Genomic DNA, 12900 nt, shown 5'->3' with positions numbered 1-12900 from the left:
GGAAAATCTAGAAGAAATGGATAAATTCCATGACAAATACACCCTCCCAAGACTAAACCAGGAAGAAGTTGAATCTCTGAATAGACCAATAACAGGCTCTGAAATTGTGGCAATAATCAATAGCTTACCAACCAAAAAGAGTCCAGGACCTGATGGATTCACAGCTGAATTCTACCAGAGGTACAAGGAGGAGCTGGTACCATTCCTTCTGAAACTATTCCAATCGATAGAAAAAGAGGGAATCCTCCCTAACACATTTTATAAGGCCAGCATCATCCTGATACCAAAGCCCCGCAGAGACACAACCAAAAAAGAGAATTTCAGACCAATATACTTGATGAACATTGATGCAAAAATCCTCAATAAAATACTGGCAAACCGAATCCAGCAGCACATCAAAAACCTTATCCACCATGATCAAGTGGGCTTCATCCATGGGATGCAAGGCTGGTTCAACACACGCAAATAAATAAAGGTAATCCAGCATATAAACAGAGCCAAAGACAAAAACCACATGATTATCTCAATAGATGCAGAAAAGTCCTTTGACAAAATTCAACAACCCTTCATGCTAAAAACTCTCAATAAATTAGGTATTGATGGGATGTATCTCAAAATCATAAGAGCTATCTATGACAAACCCACAGCCAATATCATACTGAATGGGCAAAAACTGGAAGCATTCCCTTTGAAAACTGGCACAAGACAGGGATGCCCTCTCTCACCACTCCTATTCAACATAGTGCTGGAAGTTCTGGCCAGGGCAATCAGACAGGAGAAGGAAATAAAGGGTATTCAATTAGGAAAAGGGAAGTCAAGTTGTCCCTGTTTGCAGATGATATGATTGTATATGTAGAAAACCCCATTGTCTCAGCCCAAAATCTCCTTAAGCTGATAAGCAACTTCAGCAAAGTCTCAGGATACAAAATCTTTGTACAAAAATCACAAAAATTCTTGTACACCAAACACAGACAAAGAGAGAGCCAAATCATGAGTGAACTCCCATTCACAATTGCTTCAAAGAGAATAAAATACCTAGGAATCCAACTTACAAGGGATGTGAAGGACCTCTTCAAGGAGAACTACAAACCACTGCTCAATGAAATAAAACAGGATACAAACAAATGGAAGAACATTCCATGCTCATGGGTTGGAAGAATCAATATCGTGAAAATGGCCATACTGCCCAAGGTAATTTATAGATTCAATGCCATCCCCATCAAGCTACCAATGACTTTCTTCAGAGAATTGGAAAAATCTACTTTAAAGTTCATATGGAACCAAAAAAGAGCCAGCATCGCCAAGTCAATCGTAAGCCAAAAGAACAAAGCTGGAGGCATCACCCTACCTGACTTCAAACTATACTACAAGGCTACAGTAACCAAAACAGCATGGTACTGATACCACAACAGAGACATAGATCAATGGAACAGAACAGAGCCCTCAGAAATAATGCTGCATATCTACAACTATCTGATCTTTGACAAACCTGACAAAAACAAGAAATGGGAAAAGGATTCCCTATTTAATAAATGTTGCTAGGAAACCTGGGTAGCCATATGTAGAAGGCTGAAACTGGATCCCTTCCTTACCCCTTATACAAAAATTAATTCAAGATGGATTAAAGACTTAAATGTTTGACCTAAAACCATAAAAACCCTAGAAGAAAACCTAGGGAATACCATTCAGGACATAGGCATGGGCAAGGACTTCGTGTCTAAAACAACAAAAGCAATAGCAACAAAAGCCAAAATTGACAAATGGGATCTACTTAAACTAAAGAGCTTCTGCACAGCAAAAGAAACTACCATCAGAGTGAACAGGCAACCTACAAAATGGGAGAAAATTTTCACAACCTACTCATCTGACAAAGGGCTAATATCCAGAATCTACAATGAACTCAAGAAATTTACAAGAAAAAAACAAACAACCCCATCAAAAAGTGGGCAAAGGACATGAACAGACACTTCTCAAAAGAAGACATTTATGCAGCCAAAAAACACATGAAAAAATGCTCATCATCACTGGCCATCAGAGAAATGCAAATCAAAACCACAATGAAATAGCATCTCACACCAGTTAGAATGGCGATTATCAAAAAGTCAGGAAACAACAGGTGCTGGAGAGGATGTGGAGAAATAGGAACACTTCTACACTGTTGGTGGGACTGTATACTAGTTCAACCATTGTGGAAGTCAGTTTGGTGATTCCTCAGGGATCTAGAACTAGAAATACCATTTGACCCAGCCATCCCATTACTGGGTATATACCCAAAGGACTATAAATCATGCTGCTATAAAGACACATGCACACGTATGTTTATTGTGGCACTATTCACAATAGCAAAGACTTGGAACCAACCCAAATGTCCAACAACGATAGACTGGATTAAGAAAATTTGGCACATATACACCATGGAATACTATGCAGACATAAAAAATGATGAGTTTGTGTCCTTTGTAGGGACATGGATGAAACTGGAAACCATCATTCTCAGTAAACTATCACAAGGAGAAAAACCAAACACTGCATGTTCTCACTCATAGGTGGTAATTGAACAATGAGAACACATGGACACAGGAAGGGGAACATCACACTCCGGGGACTGTTGTGGGGTGGGGGGAGGAGGGGGGGACAGCATTAGGAGATATACCTAATGCTAAATGATGAGTTAATGGGTGCAGCACACCAACATGGCACATGGATACATATGTAACAAACCTGCACATTGTGCACATGTACCCTAAAACTTAAAGTATAATAAAAGAAATAAATAAAAATAAATAAAAGACTATAATTTGATTGTTTGTAACACAAAGCATAAATACTTGAGGGGATGGATACCCGTTTTCCATTATGTGATTATTACACACTGCATTTCTGTATCAAAGCATCTCATGTACCCTGTAAATATATACATCTATTATGTACTCACAAAAATTAAAAATAATTGTTTAAAAAAAGAAAAATAATATTCGTAAATAATCTTACCTTTAAAATGTTAGTCAAAGGTAGTTTTTGTCTCTCCTCTCTTTTTTTTTTTTGCTTTTTTATCGCTTTTTCCCCTGAAAAGTCTCATGTAATTAACCTGATCTGCTGGTTTTTTTCACTAAGTATTCTTGAAGCTTTATAATTAATGAAGTCATCCTGTTATAAAGTTACTTATCAGAATTTCCCTAAATAGAAATATTAATGAGTTTAATTTATTTTTCGGTAGATCACAACCTAAATGCAAAGTGGTACTGCTACTCTGGGCACAATCGTTTTTGATTGTGATCTTTAGTATTATCACCAGACGGTGCCTCAAGAAAGACTATTTGTGTAACGTATTTAAGATGTTACAGAAAGGCATCCTTGTGAAATAGGGAATAATTATCACAGGAATTTAAAGAAGTGTAATTCACAAAGCAGTTAAAAAATAACACCTTGTTCAGCCTGAAGGGGTGTGTGGAAGGCAGAAAGAACGTGCCCCACCTCCAAGGCCTTGGTCACAGTGCTGGGGGCTAATTGCCTTCAGAGATGCTTTAGTTCTTCTTGATCACCAACCAAACAATCTAGTTCTCCCCTAGGAGTTGTTGCTCTGAATTATTCCTCAGTGCCAAATGTTTAATTGGTCCTAGATAATGGGTGAAATGTACAAGCGTGAAATCTAAAACTGATTTACTAAACACAAGTATTCCTAGATTTTTTTTTATTGATTTTAGTTTTCTTAACCTATATTAAGGAATACAACATGATGTTTTGATATAATTATTTCTAATGAAGTGGTTCTTAAAATCAAGCAAATCGACATATTCGTTTTCCCACATTATTACCCTTTAAATACAAGTATGTCTAATGGAACCTTCAGCATCTTACAAGTAGAGCCATTTTAGAAGGCAGCAAGTTTTACCTGTTGAGCCATACATCACTGATAGCCATTTCTCTTCCCTGTCTACTTTGTTTGAACTGCTTGTTCAGTATAAATCACCTTAGAAACAAAGGTGCTTCTTTAGAACGATTTTAAAATTATGATTCCTTACAACAGGTATGCTCTCACACATCTTCGGTGTGAAAACACTGTTTGGTGGGTAATTTGGTTTACCCTCAGGGCAAGTTTTTAAAAACTGCAAGTCATTAAGAATCATTTAAGGAAAAATGAAATAGTAAGCATTTGTCTTTGCCATCTTTACAGCGTGAATAAGAAAATAGCAATGATCAGCACCAAGGCTCCTTATGGAGAAAGAGAGGGTGAAATATTTTCTCAGCACTCTTCCTACAAGGCAAGGCCCAGAGTCACCTTGTGTTGAAAATCTTACTAGTATAGGACTCAACAGAAAATATATTCCCCAAATGCCCGTAAGAATTCCTACTTCAAACCCTCAGACTTCAAATAACTGCAAGAACTACTTGACTGAGGTTAGTTACATGACCGTTTCTCTTTAGGGTTTCATTTCTCTAGCGTAATTCTTGTTTTTAATTTGGTGAAATACTGAGTTGTTCTGTTGACTTTTGCATGTTAAGTAAAGATCATAATTAGCTGTGTTAACACAGAAAGGATATGGGAACTTTACATTTTTTAATTCCCTGGAGCTCTCATTTTCAAGAGATATCCATTTGCTAACTTTATTCAATAAATGTGACTAAACTGACACATTTCAAATGTCTTTAAAAGCTGCATTTAAGTTAGGTTTTAGAAATTGCATGTTATTGCCTGATAACTGATGATATACTTTGAGATGCTTTGGCTTACTCTCTAGTTGATTGTAGTTTAGCTGTGGTTCATACCGCATTTTTTTTTCTTTTTTTTGAGGCAGTGTCTCACTCTGTCGCCCAGGCTGGAGTGTCGTGGTGCCATCTCCACTCACTGCAACCTCCACCTCCCGGGTCCAAGTGATTCTCCTGCCTCAGCCTCCTGAGTAGCTGAGACTACAAGCACCCACCATTACACCCAGCTAATGTTTGTATTTATAGTAGAGACAGGGTTTCACCATATTGGCCAGGCTCTTCTTGCACTCCTGACCTTGTGATCTGCCTGCCTCAGCCTCTCAAAGTGCTGGGATTACAGGCATGAGCCACCGCACCTGGCCCATGTCACTTTTAAAGTTTCTTTGCACTGGCCAGGTGCGATGGCTCATGCCTGTAATCCCAGCACTTTGGGAGGCTGAGGCAGGTGTGTCATGAGGTCAGGAGTTCAAGACCAGTGTGACCAAGATGGTGAAACCCCATCTCTACTAAAAGTACAAAAAAAAAATTAGCCGGGTGTGGTGGCAGGCACCTGTAATCCCAGCTACTAGGAAGGCTGAGGCAGAGAATTGCTTGAACCTGGGAGACGGATGTTGCAGGAGCTGAGATTGCACCACTGCACTCCAGCCTGGGTGACAGGGCAAGACTCCGTCTTGAAAATAAAAAATAAAAAAAAAGTTTATTTGCACCATCTCAACTCTTCCCACCCATAATCACAACTGAATGATTGGCATCCAAACACTTTACCACATATGGATGTTTATTATTTAGTAGAATCTGAAATAATTGCATTTTATGAATTAAACAAAACACTAAAATGTTCATTTCCATTTTTATGTTAAAAGCTTTGTGCTTGGCCAGGCACGGTGGCTCACACTTGTAATCCCAAAATTTGGGGAGGCTGAGGCAGGTGAATCACCTGAGGTCAGGAGTTTGAGACCAGCCTGGCCAACATGATGAAACCTGTCTCTAGTAAAAGCACAAAAATTAGCAAGGTGTGTTGGCAGGCATGTGTAATCTCAGATACTCAGGAGGCTGAAGCAGGAGAATCACTTGAACCCAGGAGACAGAGGTTGCAGTAAGCCAAGATCATACCACTGCACTATAGCCTGGGTGATGGAGACTCCGTCCAAAAAAAAAAAAAGTGTTTGTGCTTTTCTTACATAAGAGTACATCTTCTGACTATAAAAATCCTGGAAGAAAACCAAGAAATACTCTTCCTGACATATATTTGTCAATTAATTTATGGCTAAGTCCTCAAAAGCAATTGCAAGAATAACAAAAATTGACAAGTGTGATCTAATTTAGCTAAATAGCTTCTGCACAGCATGAGAAACTATCATGGGATTAAACAGACAGCCTAAAGAATGGAAGAAAATATTCACAAACTATGGATATAGCAAATGCCTATTATCCTATTATCCAGAATCCATAAGAGACCTAAACAAATCAACAAGCAAAAAATAAATAACACCACTAAAAATGGGCAAAGGACATAAACAGACACTTCTCAAAATAACACATGTAAGTGGCCAGCAAACATTAACAAATGCTTACCATTGCTAATCACCAGAAAAATGCCAAACAAAACATCGGTGAGATACCATTTCACACCAGTCAGAATGACTTTTGTTAAGAAAAAAAAAAAAAAGATGTTGGGGAGGCCGTGGAGAAAAGGGACCACACACCATTTGTGGCAATGTAAATTAATTCAGCTACTATGGAGAGCAGTTTGGAAATTAAGAACTAAGAATGACTGTTGGATGCAGCAACCCCATTAGTATACTAGGGGTATACCGAAAGGACAATAAATCATTGTAACAAAAAGATGCATACACATGTATGTTCATTGCAGCACTATTCACAATAGCAAAGACATGGAGTCAATCCAGGTGCATCCAAGGTAGATTGAAAATCCAAGGTAGATTGGAAAATTCCATATATACCATGGAATACTATGCAGCCATAAAAAGAACAAAATCGTGTCATTTGCAGCAATATGGATACAGCTGGAATCCACTTTCCTAAGCAAACCAACGCAGAAACAGAAACCAAATATCTCATGTTTTCACTCATGTGGGAGCTACACATTGGGTGCACATTGTCATAAACATGGGAATAATAGACCCTGGGAAATAAGAACGGGGAGGGACAGAGTGGGCCAGGGTTGAAAAACTACTTATTGGGTCCTATGCTCGCTACCTGTGTGATGGGTTCAATTGTACTGCAAACCTCGGCATCCCTGAATATGCCTTTGGAAGAAATCTACAGAGGTACCACGTTAATTTAGAATACAAACTAGAAAAAAAAAAGAAAAGTTTACTATAAGTAGAGAATAGAAATTTCATTTTAAGATAAAATTTATTGAAGTAAAAAATGGATTAAACTTTTATAAAGGGCAGAGTTTTCTAAGAATTTCAAAGCAATGCATTCATTGCAAAAGATGGCTTTAATTACTTAATATTTTTTTTTTTTTTTTTGAGACAGGGTCTCACTCTGTCACCAGGCTGGCTCACTGCAACCTTCACCTCCTGGCTTCAAGCAATTCTCCTGCTGTAGTATCCCAAGTAGCTGGGACTACAGGTGCGCATCACCACACCCAGCTAATTTTTGTATTTTTAGTAGAGATGGGGTTTCCCCCTTTTGGCCAGGATGGTCACGATCTCCTGACCTTGTGATCTGCCTGCTTTGGCCTCCCCAAGTGCTGGGATTACAGGTATGAGCCACCATGCCTGGCCATTGTTTAACCTTTGTACTAATAAAACACTACCTTTCTAAAATCGTGTATATGCAATAGATCAATATTAACTGCATTTTTGTCAGATTAAACAGCATTACACATATACATCCTCTGTTATCTAAACTTAAAATAAGTAGAAATTTTACTTTATTTATGTGATTATTTTTCTATTTATGCAAACTTCAAGTTATGTCTAGTCACTAAAAATACTAAAGGCCACATTTTGTAAATGATACATTATTTTCATGATAATGTTTCTTATTTAACTTAAACATTATTATTATTTTTACTTATTTTAGATGGAGCTGGACTATGTAGAACAAATAATTAGAGAAACAAAGAGAAGTACGTTGCCAAAATTTATTAATTAAATTTAGGTTTATTTTAGAAATAAAGTGTAAATAGTAAATGGCATTCCTGTTCATTGTTGGGTTAATAGATATTATGTCAAGTATTTTTTTTCTTACACACATCTAATGAAAGATGTGAAAACAAAAATTTTCACAGAGAAGACTGTACTTATGCACCATAAATTCATCATGTTCCATAGCTTAAAAAATTCCCAAGAAGTTTGTGCATCTCTTTTTCACTGGCTCTCCACTTTCTTAAGTTTTGCCATCCTCATGGAACTGTCAGCCAGCATACTGAAACGATTCTCAGAAAACAAAGGCATCATCAAGTTCTCAGGGTTTTGGTAGAGACTGAAGCCAACAGACCTCAGACTCATTCAGAAATCCTTAGCTGAGCAATAACCCTTCATAAGCAGTCACTTGACAGGTGACATTTTAAATCCCCTGTCATTTACCATGTCATTGGCTTACACTTGTTCTCAGGAAAAGTTCCAAATTTTTCACCATGAAATTAAAACATCCACGTCAATGTCATTCTTGTCAAGTTACTCAGCCTTTTCTCTCGCCACTTACTGCCCTCTGCCCTTTGCTCTAGCACCAAACTGGATGGAGTGGAACTCTGCAGGGCTCTTCCTCACCTCAGGCTCTTTGCCTTCGCCTCTTCCCTCTATCTGGGAAGGTTTTCCTTGTCCTTCAGGTATCAACCTATGTTATCTCCTCCACCAGAAAGCCCATGATATTGACATAAAAGTGGGTAGATGTCCCTTCCATGTGTTCCAGTAGTGCCCTGCTGTATACCTGTCATGGTATCTATGACTCTGTATGGACATTTCCTGCCTGTCTGTTTTTTTAGGTTATAGCATATGACTGTTGAGAGGTGGACCATACCATCTTCATCTTATAATTCCAGTGCTGGTTCTAGTACCTTAGCACGTGGCTGTTGATTACATGAATGAAGAATGAAAAAGCTCTGATATTTAAACATAATTAGAATTAATGCCATGTGTAAATTATTAAATAGTAATTTTGTATTGTAAATGTACATACATATTTCTCATTCTTATTAACTCTGATAAAGTTCTCAACTCGTTAGTTTTTAAACTCACACTTAGTTAACTGAAGTGTTTTAGGTAAAGAACATAATTCTTTATTTTTCCTTCCAGCTGTTGCTGTGTTGGACACTTGCTCCCATCTACTTTCTTCTCTGGAATCCACTGGTAAGCCACATCTAATGAAGAGAATATTTAACCATAAAGTCTTAAGGAAAAACTGTATGATTTAAAAGATTATAAAACTTTATTACTGGGCTATTTACACATTTTAATTGTTTCTCATAAAATATGTAACATTACAATATTTACTGAAGTAGGATATTTTTGTATCATCTGTATGATGATAATTTATAGGGTATTTTAAATGATATTTTTTAGCCTCCTTAAGTTTTAAGTGGATCTTGCAAATGAAAACCAGTATTATTGAGTTTGACATATTCAAATTGCCCAAATGTCAGCTGTTTAAACAACCAAGTCATCATTGATACTTTAGTAAAGGTTAGTAAAGGTCATCGAAGGCTTATTTGCATTTTACAGTTTTTATTACTTAGGAGACTTAAGGAGTACCTACCAGGTTTGTCCATTCTAATGTTATGATTTTCTTTTTGTACTTCAACCGTATTTTGTATGGAGATACTTTGAGGCTCTGTAAATATCTGGTTACTCCTCAGAACCCACTAGATTTAGCATTTCGTGAATTGGATGACTTGTGTTTGAACAATTATTACTATGATGGTTGCCAGATGATTATTTTCTTATTGTCTTCTTTGTTCTACACGGAGAAATAAAATCAATAAATAAGGGAGAAGGGAAGCTCATGATTCTGATGCTCCAATTCCCCAAGATTAGGCCAGTGGTAGTCATTCCAAGCTGACTTTATGTCTTTTTGATTTGTCTCCATTACTCTGTCAGCACTTTTTTACTTTCTGGCAGAAGATGTTCTAAGCTCTTCTTGTATTTTCTCTGCCCTAGCCCTGGAATGAGTAATTTTTTTTAGAAGCAGAGGTGGAGCCACTGAGGAAGCACAGGCGAGCCCTCCCCAGCGTGTACTCACTGGTCCCCAACAGAAGAACCGCTGCTGCATCCACTGAGGTACCAAGAAACTAGCATAGGGCCTTCTGGCTGTCTGGGGAGAGTCCTCATGTGGTCCCTGGCTCAGCCTCAGAGGTTCTGGATTAGTCTTCCTGTAGCCTCTGTGCTGTGTCTTTATATTGGGGCTCTGTGGGAAGGGCCTTGGGAGACCCAACAGCACAGGGTGTCTCATCTGCCAAATATCCCTCCCTTCCTCACACTCTGACACTCAGGAATAGGGTAGATGGCGTGTCCAGGCAGTGCCAGGCCACCTCACTGTCTCCTTTGAGATGGGCGCAGAGGGCCTTTGGGGTGAGTGTGGAGCTCGGAACCTGGAGCCTGAGGCCAACTGTCTCTCCCTGTGTCTTGGAGGAAAGGCCAAGTCCCAAAAAATCCCCAGGGCCTGACCTCTGGGCACGCATGCAGGGAGGCAGGGTCTGTGAGCTGAGGGGGACATTGTAATGAGACTTTGAGCCTCATTGCTCAGGGGCCTGGTCAGTGGACCATGGTCAGAGATGACCTGGTCATCAGGACCTAGTCATTTGGGACCTGATCAGCAGGGGCCTGGTTAGTGGTGGCCTCCTCAGTAAAGGCCTCATCAGTGGGGACCTGGTGACCTAGTCATTGGAAGCCTGGTCAGTGGGGGGACCTAGTCAGTGGTGGCCTTATTAGTGGGGCCTGATCGGTTGGAACATAAACAATGAAAAACTGGTTGGTGGGGCCTATACGGTATACCAGGGGCCTGGTCACTGTGGGGCCTTAGTGGCTTGGAGCCTGGTCAGAGAGGGCCTGGTCAGAGGGGGCTCGGTCAGCTGGGGACTCATCCATGGGGAATTGTTCAGTGGGGGGTCGGGTGAGCAGCAACCTGGTAAATTGTGGTCTTGTCAGTGGGAACCCGGTCTTGTCAGTGGGGACCAGGTCAGTGGAAAATTGGTCAGTGGGGTCTGGCCCATGAGGCCTATGAAGTGCGGGCCTGGTTAGGAAGACATGGTCAGTGGGGACTTGATCAGTGGGACTTGGTCAATGGAGGAGTGGTCATTAGGGACCTTATCACTGGGAACCTGGTCACGGGCGGTTGGTCAGTACCTGGCCTGCTGGCCACTGTGTGACCTCAGGCAGGGGGTTTGTCTGTGGAGCCTCCTTGCCTCCATCTGAAGGGAAGGTGAGTCAGGGCACCCTGGAGGGTGGCTGGAAAGAGAAAGTGAGAAGATGTGTTGAATCCAATATTGCTTGGCAGACCTACAACTTTACAAATGACCTGTGTTCCACCTAGAGAGGGTGCCAGCCCTCTCAGCATTATGCAGTGCCCCTCTGTCTGCATCCCCAGGACCACCATGGGTGGGGAGGGCAGAGATTGGGGAGCACCTATAAAGGCTCTAATGCTCTAAGGTGACAGTGATGAGGACCTGGGTACACCCATGAGTGGAGAAGCTAGGCCTGTTCAGAGAAGCAAGACAAACACACACATACACACACACACACACACACACACACACACACAGGCACACATGCATACACAAACACATTACATACACACATGTCAGTTCAGGGGATAGAGGACACTGACTCTGGGCCATGTTGACCCAAGCAGGCTCCCGTTGTGGTGGGTTGTGTCACCCCACAATGTCACTGTTGCTGAGTGCCCATCGCTTCTGTGTTGTGGAGCAGTTAGAGACACACAGCAGTGTCTGTGAGTAGCTCTGCGTGAAGGACCATTTTCTAGATGAGAGGCACATCTCAACACAGCTCACTGATCAGACTCAGGTGAGTGGGACCTTCTCTCTTCTCTTCCTCCTGGCTTGGGGACAGTCACTCTCAGGTGGGTGGTTTTGGCCTCTGGGCAGCTACTGAGGGTAATCCCTGAACACTCACCCGGTGCCTGTTCTGTGCTGACAGTCATCTCATTCATCCTCGCAGCAATTCCATTCTGCATCTTTTCTGATCACCTCCATGACCACCCAGGACAACCCGATCAGGGCCCTGTCACCAGGCCCAATCCGGCTCCATGATAACCAAGACACAGGTCCAGAGACAACCGTCCTGCATTGTGCCTGCATCTGAACCCCTTGGTGGCTAGTGACCAACACAACATGGAAGAAGCCAGGGTAGCATGCGGCCAGCTGCCCTACAGCCCCAGATGGCTCCTGAGCCTTGGGAAGTCATTCTTAAAGGGGAAGCTGGTCACTTTGAGGTCCCTAGAGTGAAGGGTGAACGTGCATCCCAACAGCCCTGGCAGCCAGCAGCATGCCATGCATCTTCTCACCCAACCTGTGTGACAGAGGCTCCCTCCTGGGGCAAAAGTCCCATACCTAAAAGGTCCCATCCCAGTCGGACCTCATCCTGAGCCCTGGGAGGGGAGGGGCACCATGGGCCTCCCTGCAGCAGCCAGGATTACCACCCAGGGGACTTGGCCTTCTGTGGCCCTGGCCAGACTTAGAATTTGGCCCAAGACAAGCTCGCTCAGAGCAGCTTCTCAGTACCTGGGGCCTGTGCATGCCAGGCAAGACCAAGCTGGCTCAAAGAGCAACCAGCCACCTCTGCAAGGGTGTGCCAGGAGCAGGTGGAGCAGCCACCAACCTCCCCCACTCAAGGAAACAGGGATGGCCAGGTTCCCACAGCCTGAGTGACCACCACCTGACAGCTGATGGAGTGGAGGCCTGAGGAAAAGCAGATGGCACTGGGGCTCTACCTCCAGGGCAGAAGAACTGATTTACCCTGACTGGCAGGGAGTGACATTGGTGGCTGGTCCACCGGCTCCTGGCACACCCTTGCAGAGGTGGCTGGTTGCTCTTTGAGCCAGCTTGGCTTTGCCTGGCATGCACAGGCCTCAGTGCAACAAATGTGCTGCAAATGGAGCCACATAGAGGAAACAAGCAACAGGCTCAGGAACAGGGTGTGCGCTGCCTTTGGGGCTCCAGTCCGTGCATCGGGGCTCCTACAGCACTGTAGGCTTCTCGGGTGC

The 12900-nt window shown here is 41.9% G+C and overlaps 1 protein-coding gene across 1 annotated transcript in view; it reads left to right on the top strand.

The window, feature by feature from the left end:
• The window catches only part of LOC129461014 (ankyrin repeat domain-containing protein 18A-like), a 64892-nt gene extending 52505 nt beyond the window's left edge, over positions 1-12387 (top strand). The window contains 9 exon segments of the mRNA XM_055239774.2: positions 4175-4208; positions 4210-4398; positions 7765-7810; positions 8979-9032; positions 9871-9959; positions 11607-11702; positions 11856-11897; positions 11899-11998; positions 12001-12387. Coding sequence (XP_055095749.2) covers positions 4175-4208; positions 4210-4398; positions 7765-7810; positions 8979-9032; positions 9871-9959; positions 11607-11702; positions 11856-11897; positions 11899-11998; positions 12001-12128 — 778 coding nt within the window. The 3' untranslated portion in view covers positions 12129-12387.
• Positions 12388-12900: the final 513 nt, after the last annotated feature.

This window comes from Symphalangus syndactylus, chromosome 1, assembly GCF_028878055.3.
Source record: "Symphalangus syndactylus isolate Jambi chromosome 1, NHGRI_mSymSyn1-v2.1_pri, whole genome shotgun sequence".
NCBI lineage: Eukaryota > Metazoa > Chordata > Mammalia > Primates > Hylobatidae > Symphalangus > Symphalangus syndactylus.
This window is presented reverse-complemented; position numbering and strand designations above follow the sequence as displayed.